The sequence below is a fragment of the Panulirus ornatus genome, chromosome 42, assembly GCF_036320965.1.
Source record: "Panulirus ornatus isolate Po-2019 chromosome 42, ASM3632096v1, whole genome shotgun sequence".
NCBI lineage: Eukaryota > Metazoa > Arthropoda > Malacostraca > Decapoda > Palinuridae > Panulirus > Panulirus ornatus.
Genome location: NC_092265.1, coordinates 1,797,366 through 1,819,110, shown reverse-complemented (window position 1 = coordinate 1,819,110; position 21,745 = coordinate 1,797,366). Strand labels below are relative to the sequence as shown.

At 38.0% G+C, this 21,745-nt stretch overlaps 1 protein-coding gene across 1 annotated transcript in view; it reads right to left on the bottom strand.

Annotated features, from left to right (window-relative positions):
- kz (putative ATP-dependent RNA helicase kurz) overlaps window positions 1-21,745 on the bottom strand; it is a 42,034-nt gene that overhangs the window by 3,687 nt on the left and 16,602 nt on the right. The window contains exons 10-21 of the mRNA XM_071686302.1: window positions 21,150-21,378; window positions 20,628-20,747; window positions 19,906-20,172; window positions 19,074-19,185; window positions 17,265-17,450; window positions 15,054-15,204; window positions 14,505-14,625; window positions 12,812-12,927; window positions 10,838-10,953; window positions 3,788-3,925; window positions 2,890-3,058; window positions 661-758 (exon numbers count right to left, since the gene is read on the bottom strand). Of these exons, the coding sequence (XP_071542403.1) occupies window positions 661-758; window positions 2,890-3,058; window positions 3,788-3,925; window positions 10,838-10,953; window positions 12,812-12,927; window positions 14,505-14,625; window positions 15,054-15,204; window positions 17,265-17,450; window positions 19,074-19,185; window positions 19,906-20,172; window positions 20,628-20,747; window positions 21,150-21,378 (1,823 nt within the window). The remainder of the gene's footprint in view (window positions 1-660; window positions 759-2,889; window positions 3,059-3,787; window positions 3,926-10,837; window positions 10,954-12,811; window positions 12,928-14,504; window positions 14,626-15,053; window positions 15,205-17,264; window positions 17,451-19,073; window positions 19,186-19,905; window positions 20,173-20,627; window positions 20,748-21,149; window positions 21,379-21,745) is intronic.

The following is a 21,745-nucleotide window of genomic DNA, read 5'->3' as shown; positions in this document are numbered from 1 at the left end:
GCATTCTACATGTTGGGGGTATGGGGATCTGTAAGAAGAGGTTATTGAAGTGTGAGTCAAGAGTAAGCTTTTTAGTTTAACTTGAGGGTTTATGGCTGGTTATGGAGTGGCTTGGGTAAGAGAGGTCAAGTGCTGTTGCACAGTATCAAGTGCCAGTAATGTTGAGGTGGGACTGTACTGGGAGGATCTTTGTTTCATTGTGAAGATGTTTGGTGTTTGCGATTGCTAAGCAACCAGTGATTGTTCTGACTGCACTATTTTGTGTGATTTTCAGGTTGTTATATTTGCTTTTGAGAGGTTGGAAGACCAGGCAGGTGAGGCACGGTTTAAAGTGTTGTGGATGAATCAGTTGTAGAGGATGTCCTAAAGGCATTTAGTTTGTGAGTTGCTTTTGTGTCTGTTATTAGTGTGCGAATGAATGGCGTGTATGTCATATGCGATAACTAGAATAGTTGGTGTTTTGCTCAGTGGAAGAGACTGTCCATTCAAGGTGACTGGAGGGTGTGAGTTTGGTTCATGTTTGTCTGGGGTTAGAAGAGTGAGTGGAAACTCTTGTGGGAATGGATACATTCTGCTCTGGGTGATATGTTTCAATATTAACAAACATGTAAAAAACTTCTCATGCCTCTAATACAAAAGGAAAGTATTGTAAAAACTTACATTTTGGATTCTTTTCCCATACATTTGCTAATCTGGCATAATTTGTGATATCTTTGCTCATTAATGCACGGAGGAGATTTTCCCGCTGCTCCCGATATCTACAAGAAAGAAAGAGAGAGTTAGCCTGAAAATACTAAAAGAATCTAACATTTAATCAACTAATGGTTGAATCCATTATAACTGCAAATGTCAGGGTACAGAAAACTGTGGATAATACAACAATACTAGCCCCAAGCAGAATGAAAGCAGTAAATTACACCTCATCATATTCCTCTATTTTCAATGTGATAATTCCTATTGTTAGCCTGTGATTCATTAGGATTCCTTTAACTTCACAATTCATGCCATTTACTTATTGGTATAACAATCTATCTATTAAACTATCATACCAAATTCCATTTCCATTTACACAGGTTGTATCAAATGCACAAAGCCTTTCATTTCATTCATTCACATCTTCAGCTTCTGTCTAATCAGATACAATGAACAAAAGCTTCCACATTAATCTTAGCACTTCATCTTTTATCTTTCCCTGTAAATCAATATATCTATCTATCTATCTAGCTAGCTAGCTAGCTATATATTTGATGCCTATTTCTTTTAGGAACTCCCTCAAAGGGGTGGTCACATCAAAAGAGTTTCCATACTGTTAAACTCCAATGCTGCTTCTTAGCCTTTAGAATTGGCACAGCATTTTCAAAGGCTCCTACCCAACATTCCTACCAACTACTTCTACCTAATATTCCTGCCAAATAATCCAACCTTCTACTTCTACGGAGTACTACCTACTGCTTCCATCTACTGCTACTTCCATTTCACCAAAAGGCAGGGCTAGCACAAAGCACTCACCACAGGAAAATTAAGAGTTGTGAAGAATGAGTTGTGTGAGTTAAGTGTTGTCAAGTGTTATACGTGACAAGGAGAGATTATATGCTTGTGGACAGAATGCCAGCAGTCCATGTATATGTAAGGCAGAAAGAAAAGACAGCTATCTGGGTCAAAGATGTGGATCTCCATCTTCATGTATAAAATAATGGTGTTTCTGGACTCCACCTAGTTGAGGTTACAATACAAGTGAAAAGCCTCCTCTGGTGAGGCTGTATCATAGACAATACAGTCTAGTCGAAGAACTTCTCACTCTAAAGGAGCCCACATTTCCCTGCTACTGGAAGCAGCACAGCCATGGGTTGCAGGAGCCTTGGATGGACATATATGTCAGTGATATCTTTTATTTGTAAATAATCCTGGCTCAAGAAGTGACATCTAACCATGTTTTTGTTTTTTAGATTTTCAGCCCAGGTGCAGTGGTTAGTAAAGTTGGTATGGATATTTTTCATGTTCAAGCTTTGCAATAAAATTTTTCCCATACTAGATGATGTTTTTCTCATTATTTTCTTCTTTCCTGCTGAGTTGGAGAGATGGGTGGGGAAACATCTTCCGTTTATCTATCCTGTTTTCCTATAATTTAGGTTATGAAGCAGATAGCCTTGTCATGTACCAATAGGTCTCCTCTTATCTGCTCTCACATACCAACTGATGCATATATTCCACACATAATCTTTCATCACTGCCATTGTCACCTGGGACCTCATACCTACTTGTCACTCCCTCCATGTTATCCATGACATAAAGCATATCCACTGGAGCCACACCATCAGTATGATTGTCCTTTCATTACATAGCACCTCTGCAATAGATACAGTAATTTCAAGACAGTCATATCTGAATCTCATAACTATTAAGCTTGAACTGACACCAGCTAACAAATCTGATCTCACACCTCTCACCCTGTCCATTCAAAAGTTCCATTACTGCACAAATCGGTCCAACCTATGTAATCATCATTCTTAAAGCTATCAACAACTTTCATCCTCTTACACTGATCATTCATTCTTCAAACACTGCATTGACCAATGTAAATCCACACTTTATATCAAAAGCAACAGCAGGCTTACACAAATGTCAAAGGTCATAAGCACTGTGGGTATGAACTTAAAAAACTGTATCAGGACTAATGTCGGTCCTTCTATAGTATCTATAGTTATACAATAGATCCATTTATCTCATTACTGAATATAATAAGCTATTTCTTGTTATTTACAGCTAACTTACCCCAGTATTGTACCAAAAAGTCTGAATCATTCTTCCATACCACATGTATTGCTTAACCACATGCTTCCTTACTCTATATATTTACTTCAACTTGTTCAACCATTTCTTACTACTTACCTAATAGCAACAGGGTTAACTAAAGTTCTAGGTTCATGAAGATGCTCAACAAAGTTTTTGAGAGGTGGACATAAGCTGCCCAACAAGAAGAAATAAGCCACCCAGTGGAAGAGACCTCGTCCATGAGGATATTCTACCTCTACTTCTGGGATATTCCATCCTGGTAGACCTGAAATTTGTACAGGTTGGTCCACAATTTTTCTAGTAACTTGAAACATGAGATACATGGTAGCATAAACAAAGCAGCATAAATATGTCTATGGCAGAGACTGGACTCATGATACTGTTAAGCTGATGAACAATCAAAATCACAAGAATAAAAAAAAAGGTTTAGCTACTTTCAATAACTTTTCACTTAATGTAAAATTAGTACTGGCCCTTAAATAATAATATATAATAAACCATGAAAAGTTTTGTGGGGCATGGATGTGGCAAGGAAACTGTGGTTTCGGTGCATTACACATGACAGGTATAAACTGGGTGTGAATGAATGTGGCCTTTGTTGTCTTTTCCTAGCACTACCTTGAACGTGTGCAGGGGGAGGGGGGTGCTATTTCATGTGTGGCGGGGTGGCAGGGGGAATGGATGAAGGCAGCATGTATGAATATGTACACGTGTATAAGTGTATATGTCTGCGTATGTACATGTATGTATACATTGAAATGTATAGGTATGTATATGTGCGTGTGTGGGCATTTATGTATAGGTATGTATATGCACGTGTAAGGGCATTTAAGTATATACACGTGTATGTGGTTGGGTTGGGCCATTCTTTCTAACTCAGTATACTGAACACATTCTAAGTGTACTTCTATCAACAGTAATTAATGTGCAGTAGCTAAAGTTATATATAAATATATCATAGTTATATAACATCAGAATTCCATGTAATAAATACCGAACGTGGCTGTTCTGTGGCAAACAACTCTGTCTCTTTCAGCATCATAGCGAGGTTCTGGAGATTCCAAAGGCAGAGAGAAAGTACAAAGATTTGGTGCAAAAACTGCCAACCACTCTGGTTCAATGGCTGTTATATCTGCAAATGATAAAATGGAGGCTTATACCTATAAAATGAAGACAAAATCTAACTATCTTTCTACTGACCTACTTGTAATCATTACTTCATTCCAATTCATTGATGTGGATATGTTGCATACAGCCTCAGCAAAACTTCTCACAGATCCTCAGCCCATGCCAATTAAGTTCAATGAGAATGGAACTTCCACATTTATAAGAGCACTTCTTAATTTCTTTTGCTTTATGCACTAAGATGTATTATCAAATGAGACCAGTTTCCATTCATACCACTTCCATACAAAAACTATTGTCAGTGCATGCAACCCTAATTTATTCCTTTGACATCTTCAGCTAAAATATCCCTAACCATGCCCCCTGTCTTTTGTGGTCTACCTCTCATCCCTGTACCTTAAATATATATAGCAGTGTACCTTCTTAACTAACCTATCATGTGCCATATATTCCATGTGATCATACCACCCTAATAGTCTCAACCATGTGCCTTTCTAACAACTTCACACCACAAAACCTTTTCACATCTTAAAACTTCATACAATCTATTCTCCCAATTCTATCTATACTAGGTAAATAATCTGTCTATATTATTTTTATTGCTTACCTATCCTGACTTATATACTCTTAGGTTCTATCTATCTATCTATCTCTTTATATCTGTGATGCCTGTTCCAACTTTAACTCACTTAAGGGAGTGGCCATGGCAATAGTCTCCATAACTAGTGAACTTATGTGCCACTTCTTAGCCTTTAGTGCCTCAACCTGTTCAGGCCAACAGCAGAGTGCAACACTAGTGCAGTGTTTGCAGAGGCTCCTACCTAATGTTCCTAGTGACTATTTCTATCTAATGCTCCTGCCTGCTACTTCTACCTGATATTCTTGCAATAATGTTCCTATCTACTACTTCTGTCTACTGTTCCTACCATCTTGCCAAAAGGCAGGGCTAATACAGAGTGCTCACAGCAGGAAAATCTAAAGTTATGAAGAATGGGCTGTGTGAGTTAAGTGTTGTCAAGTGTTATGTATGAAAAAGAGCAATTTTATGTATGAGGACAGAATGCCAGTAGTCCACGTGTGAGTGAGAAAGAAAAGACAACTACCTAGGTCAGAGGAATGCAACTTGACAACCAATGAAAAGCTGGCTCGTTACGCAGCCATCATTAGCCCTCCTGATACCCAGGCAGGTAGTTCTGATAATGTACCTCCATGGTCGTTGGCTGCCTACCAGCTACTGCCTACTTGGGTTTCAAAGTCATATATTAGCACTAGAATGAGTGCTCCTTCATGCATGCTTTTTACACCCTAAGCTCATATTTTTGCCAATCACCTGAGCTGTTAGTGCACACCAAATATTTCTCCCTTACAAGATTCTACTTTCAACTTCAGCTTTCTTACTACCATCCAAGCTAAACTTCACTTCCACAAACTTAAATTCAACCATAATTCCCCGTTCATCATGTAAACTGACCTTACAATATGAACCCCTTCCTCTTCAAAAACTAGCATCTTACTTTTATTCATATTCAAGTTTAGCATCCTTCTACACACATCATCACACAAGCCTGCAATACTCTTCCTCTAATTTACCTAACTGCAAAATGCCATCTGCACAAAGTAAGTACAGCACCTTCTATTATGATTCATTATGGTTCAGTATAACAAAACAATCATCCCATCACACTCTCAGCTATTGCAATGCCCTATCCTTAAAAACATTAAATAACCTTAGTGACATCAAACAACCTTGACACACCCCAAAACTGATATATTATCATTTTTTTTTATTTTGCTTTGTCGCTGTCTCCCGCGTTTGCGAGGTAGCGCAAGGAAACAGACGAAAGAAATGGCCCAACCCACCCCCATACACATGTATATACACACACGTCCACACACGCAAATATACATACCTATACATCTCAATGTACACATATATATACACACACAGACACATACATATATACCCATATACACAATTCACACTGTCTGCCTTTATTCATTCCCATCACCACCCCGCCACACATGGAATACCATCCCCCTCCCCCCCCTCATGTGTGCGGGGTAGCGCTAGGAAAAGACAACAAAGGCCTCATTCGTTCACACTCAGTCTCTAGCTGTCATGCAATAATGCCCGAAACCACAGCTCCCTTTCCACATCCAGGCCCCACACAGCTTTCCATGGTTTACCCCGGACGCTTCACATGCCCTGATTTAATCCACTGACAGCATGTCAACCCCGGTATACCACATCAATCCAATTCACTCTATTCCTTGCCCGCCTTTCACCCTCCTGCATGTTCAGGCCCCGATCACTCAAAATCTTTTTCACTCCATCTTTCCACCTCCAATTTGGTCTCCCACTTCTCCTCATTCTCCACCTCCGACACATATATCCTCTTGGTCAATCTTTCCTCACTCATTCTCTCCATGTGCCCAAACCATTTCAAAATACCCTCTTCTGCTCTCTCAACCACGCTCTTTTTATTTCCACACATCTCTCTTACCCTTACATTACTTACTCGATCAAACCACCTCACACCACACATTGTCCTCAAACATCTCATTTCCAGCACATCTACCCTCCTGCACACAACTCTATCCATAGCCCACGCCTCGCAACCATACAACATTGTTGGAACCACTATTCCTTCAAACATACCCATTTTTGCTTTCCAAGATAATGTTCTCGACTTCCACACATTCTTCAAGGCTCCCAGAATTTTTGCCCCCTTCCCCCACCCTATGATTCACTTCCACTTCCATGGTTCCATCCGCTGCCAGATCCACTCCCAGATATCTAAAACACTTTACTTCCTCCAGTTTTTCTCCATTCAAACTTACCTCCCAATTGACTTGACCCTCAACCCTACTGTACCTAATAACCTTGCTCTTATTCACATTTACTCTTAACTTTCTTCTTTCACACACTTTACCAAACTCAGTCACCAGCTTCTGCAGTTTCTCACATGAATCAGCCACCAGCGCTGTATCATCAGCGAACAACAACTGACTCACTTCCCAAGCTCTCTCATCCACAACAGACTTCATTCTTGCTCCTCTTTCCAAAACTCTTGCATTCACCTCCCTAACAACCCCATCCATAAACAAATTAAACAACCATGGAGACATCACACACCCCTGCCGCAAACCTACATTCATTGAGAACCAATCACTTTCCTCTCTTCCTACACGTACACATGCCTTACATCCTCGATAAAAACTTTTCACTGCTTCTAACAACTTGCCACCCACACCATATATTCTTAATACCTTCCACAGAGCACCTCTATCAACTCTATCATATGCCTTCTCCAGATCCAGAAATGCTACATACAAATCCATTTGCTTTTCTAGGTATTTCTCACATACATCCTTCAAAGCAAACACCTGATCCACACATCCTCTACCACTTCTGAAACCACACTGCTCTTCCCCAATCTGATGCTCTGTACATGCCTTCACCCTCTCAATCAATACCCTCCCATATAATTTACCAGGAATACTCAACAAACTTATACCTCTGTAATTTGAGCACTCACTCTTATCCCCTTTGCCTTTGTACAATGGCACTATGCACGCATTCCGCCAATCCTCAGGCACCTCACCATGAGTCATACATACATTAAATAACCTTACCAACCAGTCAACAATACAGTCAACCCCTTTTTTAATAAATTCCACTGCAATACCATCCAAACCTGCTGCCTTGCCGGCTTTCATCTTCCGCAAAGCTTTTACTACCTCTTCTCTGTTTACCAAATCATTTTCCCCAACCCTCTTATTATAAGACAGAAAAGTTAATGTTGCCAGTAAGCAGGCAAAGGCTCTTCCACTCGAAAAGAGTAATGTAGAACAGAAAGATAATGATGATGTTTCTTTCACTGATGGTAGTGTTCAAGATCATGCAAGAGATGGAATGGGATTTGTGACAAAGAAATGGGTTCTGGAATAAGAAATATGGTAGAATGAGTGATGGAGTTTCCTTGACATAGGCAGAACTAGTTGCTATGAATGAAGCTTTCAATGATAAAAAACACTTCAATTCCAAAAATGATACCATAGTAGTAAGTGACTGTAAGCATGCTGTTGATAAACTTAAAAGACAGGATATTTTGGATGATAATAAGCTTCCTCAAAAAATTACAAGTGGTGGTAGGCTATTAGCAAACAGGCAGAGACACGGTTCATTCCTCTAGGTGCCTCCACACACTGGACTTATTGAAAATAAGTACAACTATGGCCAAAGATGAATGTACAGGGGATGAGGGAAATTTTCATTTCCCTTAACTAATGGGCAATTAAAAGAAAACTGCCATAAAGAAATTTTGGGATAATGAACAGTTTGAAGGAGGGGATACGAAAGACAACAGCAGGAGCATAAAGTAATATGATGAAATATGTGGGGTGGTGGATCCTATACATATGGCAGGAATAGGTGTAAGGACATCACTGTGGCTACATTATTATTAGGATATAGCAGTGGCTGGGAACAAGGCATTCTGATACAAGAGTGGTAGGGAATATGGAGTAAGTTTTGAGAGAGAATGAATATGGGAGATTTTTTTGCAGAGGCAAAGGATACCCTTGATCATTAGTTACATTATAAGCAAGTTAGAACTGAGACAAAATGATCTATGATGCTGTCAGGTTTTTAAGATATTATTGAAGCTCTTAAAGACAGGAGAAAATTTGCATGGAGCACAATCGAATGATGCTTACAAGTGTGCTGACAGTTACAAATAGCAATTTTGTAATGAAGGGACCTCAATGGATTGTGGTACAGGCCCTTTTTCTCTTGAGAACAAATTTCTGAATTCTGACTTTCTGCATCTTTTCCAAACCACACATTCATATCCAAACTGACCATCAATATGCACTACTTTCATCTAAAAAGGTCTTACTACCATTCTTACTACCTTCCTATGCACTTTAACACCTGCTTTTCTAAACATATAAATTCTGCACACTTGTGTTTATTACTATAGGAAGAATAATATACTGGAGTAGTATCAAGAGAGATAATTAGGTATACAGAAGGCAAAGATAATACAAAGGAAGAAGTAAGAGGAACAACAAAGGTCTTAAAGAATGAAAAAGCTGAAGGCACAGGTAGAATGGTAAGTGAGATGTTGAAGAGTGGAGGTGAAACTGCTGTTGAGTGGATCAGGAAATTGTGCATGGATGCATGATAAGGTGGCTGGGTGCCTGATGACTGGATGAAGGCAGTAACTGCTCAACAGAATACAGGAAATGGGGATAAAACTGAGAGTAAGAATTACTGAGGAAAAAGTAGAACAGTGACTAATTGTGCTTAAAAGATTAGTGAACCACTGCTGGTGATAAACAAGATGAGTTTTAAAAGGGAAAAGAGTGTGTGTGTGTGTGTGTGTGTGTGTGTGTGTGTGTGTGTGTGTGTGTGTGTGTGTGTGTGTGTGTGTGCAGATCAAACTTTTGCAGTTATTGTTGTGGTAGGTTTTGGTGCATTACACATGACAGCAAGAAAATAGATGTCAGCAAATGAGGCCTTTTCTTTGTCTACTCCTGGAGCAAAGTTGCTAACACAGGATATGGTGAACAAGTATGAAAAAAATTTTCAGTGCTTCATATCAGTGATCTTGTTATAAAATCTAATATTAACAGATTAAAGTATTACAGAGCAATCACTTTTCTTTCTTTCTTTCTTTCATACTATTTGCCATTTCCCGCATTAGCGAGGTAGCGTTAAGAACAGAGGACTGGGCCTTAGAGGGAATATCCTCACCTGGCCCCCTTCTCTGTTCCTTCTTTACGAACAAATATTCAACAAAAATATGTGTAAGACCAAAAATAGAGAGCACTTATGCTATGGTGGTGGTAATTACCTTAATATAACTACTTTGTAACAATGAAGTGTTATAATCTTTCCTATTTGGTGTACGCAGTATTACAGGGCAATCATTTGTGAATGAATGCATGTGAAAAAATAAAAAAATAAAGCCAAGATCATCACTGTCTGATAAACATAACAAACATTTATACCGTGACTGTACCTGCAGTAATAACATCATATTCACAGTAATGGTAAAGATTTTATATTTCTGATATATTGTACACAATATCACAGAACAATCATTCATGAACAAAAGCATGTACGAAAACCTATTGGAAGACCAAAAATGGGGTCACCTACTGATAACCATCATAAACATTTACCCTTTGGTGGTAGCAATAGCCTCAAAATAATTATTCTGTAACACTGAAACTGCTATAAAATTTACTATTTGGAGTATAAGATACTATGCAGCAATCATTTGTGAACAAGCACAAGTAAACAATAAGTATAAGATCAAAAACAGCATTACAATTTGATTATCATTTCAAAAATTAATACGCTAATAGAGGTGAAAGGATGCTGATGGATGATGCATCTCATGCAGGTCATGTAACTCATGCAGCACACACTTTATCTCCCTCTAACTCATTCATCATATATTCTGCCTCCTTTTAATAATATTTTTCTTAGTGCACTCATATCCAAAATATATATATATATTTGCTTTTCAATAACTGAGAAATTGCTCGAATCAGCATATCAGAAATCCAGTTTCTATGGTGACAGTGAATAGGTTTTGGGAAGGTTGCTTGATGCCAAATCATCTATGCACCATGAAATGATAGACCTGGGCAAGCTGAAGTACTGTCAGGAGTCTTATAAACCTGCATATGTTTCATGATGGCTGAAGGGGGAAGAATCATCATGGATAAACCTTATTCTTGGGGGTAAATGTATTTCACCCCACCCAGCAAGCATGACCTTTCTCAGATGCTAAAAAAAAATTCTTATATGAAATCTCCATAATTCCTCTTAACAGATTTTTTTGAAATTCAAACACTAAAACATATTAACTCATATAAAAAGGCAACAAATTATTCCACTAACTTCTCATGAACATTTTGTGAGTTTCATAAATATCTTGATAGACAACCCACTGGGGCATATCAACCTGCATGACTGATGACGAGGGCAAAAATACAGGCTCTTCCATTTCCTGAGTTCTGTAAGAAATCAAGCAGTGAGTCTTTCAGTAACATGCCACAACAAAAACAATAGAAATAAGGTAAAAAGATAAGTTTAAAGTTTATAGTCATAACACTTTAATTTTATACCTAACTGCTCTACCAAAAATTAATCATGGTCTGTCTATCTTGTCTTCCCTATGTCAGTACATTTGTTTTTTATATTGAGACCAATATGGCATAAGCATCTCCTAATTTGGGGTGAAAGTAAAAGAATGGAGAAATCAAAAAAGGCTTCACAGGTGTTATAGACATGAATCTTAAAGGCAGAAAGATTATAGGAAGAGAGAAAGATGAAAGGGGAAAGAAAATTCCACAGTTTAGCTCTTAGAAGGAAGAAGGAAGTATCACAATGATCAATCCTTAAATGGTCAGTCTTAAAACTGGTAACTGAGGGAAGAACTGATGAGAACAGTGGTCATATTAATACATTCAGAACATAGAGAGGAACGACATCACAGCATACAAAGAGGGATGGTTGAAGAAAGGTGATACCAAGAGAAGTAATGACAGGGAAGGCATCTGATTCAACTCTGGTTAATACTGAAGTGGCAGAAGAACCAGATATGGGAATTTACGAGCAGTTCTCCATACAAGGGTAAGTGAAAACCTTATAGATATGAAATAGCTCTTCACAAAACAAATGATTAAACCACTTATAAAACATCCTCAGCTTTTGGGAAATAGACTTTGTGACACTGATTATTTGGGATTTCTCAGACAGAGAGGAGGCTATGGTTATGCCTAACATGTTCATATCATTACATGAATGAACTGTGGAAATTTGAAAGTGAGCAGGAAAACAAGTAACTTTCAGATAAGAAAAAATCGTGTTTTAGTAATTAGGTTAATGTTTCCTCATTCTGAAATGCTGCACAAGTCCATTCTGAAAGAGGAAGCATGCTCAGTACCAGGAAGAAACAGGGTATTAGATGGAAGGAAGAGAAAGCGAGTTGAAATATGTACACTGGAATCATCAGCATGAGAGTGAATAGGGTTAGAGGTAGAAGAAAAATGGTCATTTACAGAAAAAAAAAAAAGAGTAGGCATTTGGACAGAGCCCTGTAAAACAACTTTGTTGATAGAAAAGGGATGGGAAGTCTCTCTACTAATGACTACTGTAATGGAATGGTCAAAGAGAATGCTATACATCAGGGAGCAGAAAGAAGCAGACAAACCAAAGGAAGGGAGTTTAAAGCATGTATCTACAACATTATTGTCTATAGATGTACAAAATCTACATATTTTCACAATATTGTCAGTTACATCTGGAACCCCTGCCCACCTATTACTCCATCCTCCCCTCTGTCCCTAGCCATTCATTCAAGACATCTATCAAACACTTTCTCTCTCATATCTATATCCTCTATTGCTCTTTCAAGTTCTCTCCAGATAGCATTCTTACACAATCATAACAAACAGCCTTTACCTCTGTAGTTGATCTCCACAACTAAAAGTCTTGTGCTTATGAATTTACAGTCAAACTCCTTTTCAGTTTTCCCCTTTAATCCTTTCACATATACATTAAAATACTAAAAATTCATAATCATATGGACTAAGCCATGTCCTGATTTTGGAATTTTACAGATCTTTAGGAATACACATTTTGTTTACATAATGCAGCTTTAGGAGTTACTTGTTTCAAGTATATGTAAATATATACTACGTAAACATTTACTGAGAATAATACTAATCGGTTGTAATTCTGAATTTACTATGCCACTAGCTCAGTTAAGGTGGTTTGACCATATACCTATTCAAATTTCAATGAAAGACAAGAGAGAGAATGTCCTTAACTATTAGCATCCTGGCATGAGGTGCAGTTTATGATGCTCACCTGTATGCATGTTTCCACTTGACTTTGTCTTCTGGGGTCTTTAACTCACAGTCATCCACCCGTCGGGCTACATGATCAACTGACCCTGCCAGTACTATTTGTCGAAGTAGTCGAGCCTGATAATAGGGCAACAAAACTGAATAACAAATGATACTGTTAATACTGTATTAAACAGTGAATAATAAATCCATAATCAACTGTATGCTTTATGTAAATCATACAAACCTTTTGTTAAATGCAAACAAAATCTGATAAGCATTAGAAATCACATACAGAATATGCATGGAACTATAGAATCTCCATTTATGTAATAAAACAATAAAATCTTTACAGTTTTGTATTTCCTATCCAAAATCAGATTCACTTAATCAACAATAATTAAGTTCCAAGTTCAACTGAAATCTTATTTTTCTCAGGGGTCATGCACATTCCCATTGAAGAGACAAAAATAACACAGTAGGTTCATTTCTGAATGAGTAAATCATGTTGGGAGGACACAGATAATATGTGTACTGTGAGAATATTTCTTGAATCTTGAACCTTGCAACTCCAGAACCCCTTTAAAGGGGCACATGTATCATTTAGGTAGTAAGCCATATCTACAGGTTGGAACTGCAAGTAATGGAATATGGTGATATGTGTTTATATGAGTAGGGTAAGGCCAGGGCAGCTGAGTAGGTCTTTGGTGTTTTCAGTGTGGAGGCTGCAACTTGGCCATGAAGAGTCCTGTGATATGCTGAATCAATATTTGTAATGATGAAGAGATGGATGGTGTCCAGAGCACAAACAAAAGAATGTGACTCATGTCTGTCTGAAGAGTGTACTTTCAGATGTGAATATATGTAGTGGAAAAGCATTCAACAATTGGTTGCAGCACAAACAAAAGAATGTGATTCATGTCTGTCTGAAGAGTGTACTTTCAGATGTGAATATATGTAGTGGAAAAGCATTCAACAATAGGTTGCAGGGAGAGAAGATCAGTGTCTGTCAGGACTTTCTAATCTGGATGTATTTTGTCAATGTTGTGTCTTCTTTGGGTGGTTGAATCCGAGCACAAAAAATGCTAAAGCGTAAGACTGGGAAAAGCTTTCTACTTATGCAATAAGATTAGTTAAAAAATGGCTAAGATGGGTGTTGGTTTGCCCTTGATGTGCCGAAGAAAAAGGATTCAAGGCGACAGTCGGCTAAACTAGGCTTAGGGAACTTAGGCAAACACTGCTTAGCCTAGATACAACCGGGAATCTATAACATGGTAGATTAGCCTAGATGAGGGGCTTAACCTACTTAAGGCAAGACTTAGCTGAACAATGATAACTGATAATTATTTTTCAGATTTTAAGATGACATTTGTCCATCCATCATACAAGGATTTCAAACCCTCATACATATTACTTGTGTGTAAGTCAACCCCCTACTTTCTACCTAAAATTCTGTTTGTAAAAACTCAACTTTCACATTAGTACACAAAACATGCAAAAATCATGTTGGAAGAGTGACTTGCAAAAAGTGAGGGCATGCAAGGTTGGATAGAAAGCATTTCATGTGTGAAGAGCATATTTCCTAGCTGCCTTGGAATAATTTCCTTTAGTTCTTTCACAAGAAAATGGTTCCAAGCAGCTCCACAATGAACATTTCAAAGCAAATACAGGAATGAAGGTTGAGCCTTCTATAAAACTAACAAATAATACTCTACCTGATCATCGGTGGGTGGTGGCATCTGGGGATCCAGGATAAGGTCACATGATGGGATAATGAGGTTGATGTCATTGGTCAACTGCCAGCGCAATTTACGAATCTCTGTGATTCCCTTGTGTCTGTGAAATATTTTTAAAATAACTAATATTAAAAGACATGAAATGGTATCTATCATTATTTGGCTTGCCATTACCTCACATAAGCATCAAGCCCTAAGTAATCTCCCCTCCAAAAACCTCAGTCACAACAATAATTAGTATTCATCTATGAGCCTTTAAAAAGAAAAACAGATACATGTTATGCAGCTAGGTAACATATTGCTTTCAGAACCTAAGGGTTAGGATTCAAGGCAGCCTCATAACTTTTGGCTGAAAAGTACAAACTGGTAGCTCATAAAAACAGTGGTGAAAATCATAACAGTAAAATGAGAGAGAGAGAGAGAGAGAGAGAGAGAGAGAGAGAGAGAGAGAGAGAGAGAGAGAGAGAGAGAGACAGAGAGGTTTGAAAATAAACATGCCAAGCCATTCCACCACTGTACAGTATTTACCTTAGGCCATTCATGTCACACCAATTCGATCCTCCACCCTGGTATTCAGCAGCACCAACGGCTCGTAGTAACACCATGATATCTCCTAAACTTCGAGAGTTTCCTGTGCCTGCCCAAGCTAACCGAAGTTTCTGCCACCTTTTCCTTGCCTCTGAAGATTAAAATGATCAGATGAGTTACACAAAATAAAAACCTCAATATGTATATTCCAAAACTCTTTTGAGGTATTTTGAAATATTGTTAGTAGATATTTTTTCATAATTTTCTGGATCCCTTAGCAAATATAGTAACTGGTATTTTTATGGTTTAGAAAGTAGGTAGTAGTTGGTAGGCAGCTAACGACCAGGGAGGTATGTTACCAGTATCACCTGCCTGGGTATTGGGAAGATTAATGAAAGTTGTGTAGTGAGCCAGCACTTCATTGGTTGTCAAGTTGCACTCCTCTGACCCAGGTAGCTGTCTTTCCTTTCTGTCTCATTCACTAGTGGACTACTAGCTTTATGTCCACAAATACACAATCTTTCCTTGTTACATATAATACTTGACAACACAACTCACACAGCTCATTCTTCATAACTCTAGATTTTTCTGCAGTGAGCACTGTGTGCCAGCCCTACCTTTTGGCAAAATGGTAGGAAGGGTAAAGAGCAGTAGTAGGTAGGAACATTTAGGCAGGAGCATTAGGTAGAAACATTAGGGAGTAGTAGGCTGGAGCATTAGATAGACACATTGGGTAGTAACAGTAAACAGGAACATCAGGCAGGATCCTCAGCAAACGCTACACTAGAGTTGCCCTCTGCCAGTAGCCTGTTAAGGGTGAGGCATAAAGGCTAAGAAGTGACAGTGGAGTCCAACAGTTATGGAGACTCTACTGCCATGGCCACCACCTTGAGGGAGTTCCACATGGAACAGGCATCAGAGATATAGATAGATAAGATAGATAGAATGGAAGAAACATATGTAAAATTTCGAACCCTCTAATGAAAGAAAATTGATAATCAGATCAAAACTAATATTGTTATCTTTTAAATCAAACTAAAGACTTTGATGTTTCAAATATGTGTAAGGATATGGCCTTAACTGTGATGATGAAGGAATAATGTAGCAGTAAAACACAGGCTGATAGAAAGCTAGCAATTGTGTAAAATAAACTTTAAAATGCAGACATAATTTCTACAGGTGACAGGTGACTTTAGCACAATGTATCATTGCAATCTCTTCCCAGGATCAAAAGCTATGGAGCAGACATGAAAAATCCATAATCGCTGCTGTAACCTTGAGAGTATGGCCATGGGATGGGTCATGTCAAATAAAAAAGCATACAAACATCACTCTATCCCCACAACTGGTTCCTAAGTTATAGTTGGAAAATAAAATAATCCATAATCCCTGTTATGAACACTATGACCTTCACATTGCAGGTAAAATCCTGAAAGTGGGTCTTGGCATACCATCTTGCGTTTGGTAATGTCTGTAAAAAATATCGTGGGTCTTAGCATACCATCTTGTGTTTGGTAATGTATGTACAAAATATCATCTTAGTCCCTTAACTGGCTCCAAAATTATGGAGCATAAATAAAATTTCTATGACCCCTATTGTGAACACTATGACCCCAGCAGCAACCTTGGCCATTGTAAATAAGGTCCCATAGATCCTGACACATCATGTGAAGGTTGGTAATACTTAGTGAAAGTAATATCCCAATTCCTCCAATGGTTCTGATGTTATGGTGAAGAAAACAAAATATCATTGCCCCCCATCCCCACTATGAATACTATGACCCTGATCATGACTTTGACTGTGAAGGTATGAGCATAGAAATGTAATATCCCCTGATTCTGGGATTTATTTGTATAAAGAATCACCCAATCCCTCCTCCTGATCAAAAATCATGGTCCAAAAACAAAAAGTACATTGATCCCAGGTAAGACCTTGAACTTGAAGGTGAGTTATGACACTCATGTAAACTATCATCCTTATCCTCAAACTGGATCAAATGTTATGGAGTGGAAAACTGTAACTGAGAGACAGAAACAGGTGAATCCTGAAAGGCACATTCTCCTGAAGTGGCACCTCAATAATCATAAGTTTCCAAGCAGTCATGTTGTATGGCACAGAGTCTGAATACAAGAAATATTCAGCAAAAACAAAAGATTAACTTTACTTCATTCTTCCATTTACAATCTGGTAAAATTCTTTATATTCCTTACCATTTACATTTTCCTTTGAACCAAGTGGAGTTTCTATCAAAACCTCAGGGACAGTTAGAGCTGCCACCAGAGCTACTGTGTAAGGCAAGAGGGAGTGCTGATGACTAACTGCCACCATTTTACCATATCGTGGAGCCAATGGAAATGCTGCCATGGCCTTGCCTAATGAGGTGATGCAACTCAAATCTGGAAAACAAAATTCCAAATATTATCAATCCCTGTATATAGTCCATTGTATTTATTATACATTCTACTGTAAAATATTCAGTTGCACTGACAAATTCATCAGAAATACTGTGTGGAACATCATAAGCAATAGGAGTTGAGACACCGGTTTATACAAAAGAATCTAATGAATAACCAGAATCGGTCGCAAAGCATAAAAAGAATTACACCACACTGATGCTGCTTAGAAACAATACACTATTTGGAAATTACTCTTAATTTTCTACAGAATCAAACTCTGGTTGATTACAAGATATCAGAATGGTTAATACTGCTCTAAAGATGTTATTTATGCATGTGAACACTGGCAATAACTTGTAAAGTCTTTCACCTTGCACTGGAACAAAATTCTTTGTAAAATGTAGCTTTGTTAACTACAACCAACAGCAGTCAACTCAGCTGCCAGTCTCATCTGTCAAAAGTAGTTTTTTGTCAATATGATGTGCAGTCAAGACCAGCCTATTTTACTTCTGAGAGCCAAAAGCAAAATATGGAAAGATAAAAAAGAAAACTGCGAAGTTAATTCATCTGCAAGGAAACAGAAAACAAAAATCATGGTTCTTCTATCAAAACAAAAAGTGAAATGACTTCCTGATAGAAGAATACTTAACATAAAATGAGCTCTATGGTACTACTATGCTGGCCAGGATGCATCCATTCTGTTACTGTACAGTGGAGATCCTTTAAGCAGGAGTGGAATCTACTGCTTTTCAATTAAACCTTTATTCCCTCAGTATTCAAGGATGGAATCCTACTTCTGTTCCACTAAACCTTTATTCCCTCAGTCATAGTTCAGTTCCTTTTGACCTTATATTTATTAAATCAGGAAGAGAGTATGTTAGAACAAGAAACTTTCCTTTACTGCACTTCATTCCTCCTTCATCTCTGCTTCTAATCACTGCAAAGCTGTTCTTTGCTGAGGTAAGCAGGCTTTTAGAAAAAAGAATGTATGCTGATATGACCTCTTCTTCAATTAGTACATCTTTCTAAGAGTTTCTCTTGCATTTGTCAAAAAGTTAATGGTACCACATTACAAAGAGAGAGTTTTACACTCACAAAACAAAGTCTCTTGTACTTTCTTTTTTTACTAAAAAGGAGCCCATCAAATCTTTGTAAGTTGCAGGCATTCACAGTCTCCTTGCTTAGACCATTCCAACAATACACTAACATTACAATACACGAAAGCAAAGTGGTATAAAAGGGACAATGTACTGTCAATAGGCAAACATGGGCATATGAGGTGGTCAGGAGAAACGACGAAAAGGTCTGTGGGGCCTGACTGTGGACAGCAGGTTCTGGTTTTGGTGTATTACATATTTCAAAATATATGACAGCTAAAGAGTGGTCATAAACAAAGAGGCCATATCTTTTTCTGTTCCAGGTGCTAACTTACTAGAATGGGAAGTGGCAACCATATATGAAAATACAAAAAACTTAAGAATATAAATTTCATTATCTGTATGTAGTGTTGTCCTGCTTCAACTATGGTAACTCAATGCCTTATAAGAAAAATATCTAAGAACAAAAAGAAGAGTGTGGCTTAAAAATATACAATTCTTTGCCTTCCTCTATATTCATTTTTACCTTTAGCCTTTCCAGTTTTCAACTTTTTGCTTTTGAGAGAGGATCCTTCTGCTAAGTCTAGTCGTTCCTCAAGTGCACCCAAGATCAACAGCCGCTTTATTCCATGGCGAATCTGTAACAATACATGACAAAAACTATGCCCTTGAACCATATCCAAATTTTCCTAAAATGGATTTGTGCACACATTTATCTACACTGCGATAAGAAAGACTTTTGATATATATGATTACAAAGTAATATCTGTCAGTCTCTATCAGACCATCCATCAAAAGGGGTGCCCATATTGCAAAATAACACTTTTGAATCATGTAACAAAATCAAAACAGAAACTACAAACCCAACCTGTGGATAAGGGATTTACAGAACAAAATTTCCCCAGCCGTATACCTTCATTTACATGTTAGTGGTGGGATGGTAGTGTACACCCAAAGGTAACACCAAAGTTAGGGAAAGTTTCTCTATACAAAATTACTTTTCTGCATTAAAAAGTAGGATACAATGCTTAATAACTTGACAAATGGATCATCACTTGGGGATGATAACCTTTAACTAGCCTTCTTCAACTAGGTCGACACTCTTGGAGTTCAGCAAGAGAGTGAGCTCAGTCCTGAACAAAAGGGAAAGCTGGGTGGACTATTTGTACCTGGACCGCCAGAAAGTATTTGATACTGTAAGTGTATATATATGTGTACATTGAGATTTATAGGTGTGTGGACGTGTATGTATATACATGTGTATGGGGGTGGGTTAAGCCATTTCTTTCGTCTGTTTCCTTGCGCTACCTCGCAAATGCAGGAGACAGCGACAAAGCAAAATAAATAAATATAAATACCTGCAAGTAATCTGGAGGGGTAGGAAATGGAAAATTGATCACAGGAAGGTTCATGGATTTCATCACCAAAACTATATCATCAATAGGACGTCGTTGGATTTCTGCTTGTGAAAACTTTAAGAATTCATCATTAAATACAGCAGAGGAGTAAAGACGGTAGCAATGTCCTGGTGCTGTCCGACCAGCTCGACCAGCTCTTTGATTGGCTGATGCCTGGGAGACCCATGCAATATGGAACATAGACACTCCAGTCACTTTGTCAAAAACCTGTCAAATAAAACAGATTTTTAAAAACTTTCCATTTATTCATATACCTATAAATACATGTAAAATATCAAAAATCTGTGTTTCTAAAAAGTGCAAACTCCCAATAACTAGTCCAGCACATGAAAATTTACAGCAAACTTTGAGCATGAGCTTCCAGAATAGACCACCTGCTTACTATGTATTTAATACAGATTTACACACCAGCATTCACAAACAAATAATATTTACAGCCTGCAATAGGCAGACAAGATGTTCAGTTACAGTTAAGCCATGTTCAGGTTACAAGTGTGACTCATATCTCTAAAATCTATGAAAATCAAATTCTACACATTGCTTGGTTACAAGAATTAAGAATAATGATATTCTACCTGTACTATACTCAATATACTTTCTAAATTTAAAGATTATCATGTCACCTACTGATAGAATATTTACAACTGTGAAGAAAAACACACCTTTTCCTTAACTTTACCACAGTCCACAACATACTTGATGCTGGGAATGGTGAGGGATGTCTCAGCTACATTGGTTGCCACAACACACAGTCTTGTACCTTCCGGTGGTTGTAGGAACACCTGATGGAGGTTTTCAAATGTGAATCTTATATAAGTTTAAATATACACATATTTAACACTAAGAGATTGTAGCATGATTACATTTCATCTGATAAAAATCATGCTGATAGAGCATATTCCTTTAAATACCTGCTTCCTTAAATTGAAAACATTATTGATCTCATGTGCTTCAAATCTATCTAATTACCTCAAGACCACTCTTCCAGAGGTTCCTGCATTCCAAGGCTGCACTACATTCAGTAGCCAGGATAGGTGGACTCCAATGAAAGGAGAAATGCTTTGATGAAACTGTAACTCACCACCTGTTTGTACGGTGATTCTTCACATACGGTGCAATCTCAAGCAGGGAGAGTCCACAAATGCCAGAGTCTTTAACAAATCATATAATCAAAGGAAACCTACCATCTGCTGTTTTTCAGGAGGCAACATGGAGTACATTGGTAACACCCACAGAGACTGCTCTAGCTCATCTCGTTCCTGAAGAGTTTTAGAATTTCCAAACTCATCCTCATCATCATCATCAATTAGATCCAAGTCACTTTCGTCATGATCCAAGATCCCTCTGTCCTCTATACCTGCCATGTCATGGGCGAAGTCTCCCTCAGCATCATCAGGCAATGCAGATATGAAACTGGAATCATAAAATGATGTACATGGAAAAGAAATTAAGTTTTGATAAAGATGCCCATTTCTATACTTAAAAGCAATGCTTAAGATGGATTAGATGGGGTGTGAATCTAAGAGGAGAAATCTTGGAGGACATGAAGGGTTTTAGATACTGGGGGGGGGGCCCAAAAACAGGCAGCTTAAAAAAACAGTGGTGAAAATCATAACAGTAAAACGAGAGAGAGAGAGAGAGAGAGAGAGAGAGAGAGAGAGAGAGAGAGAGAGAGAGAGAGAGAGACATTTTGGCATATGGAAAGATAAAGTAAAAGAGAGGTGAAATTAGCAGAGTTAATGAGAGAAAAGGCTTTTGATTCCACTTTGGTTTATAGAGA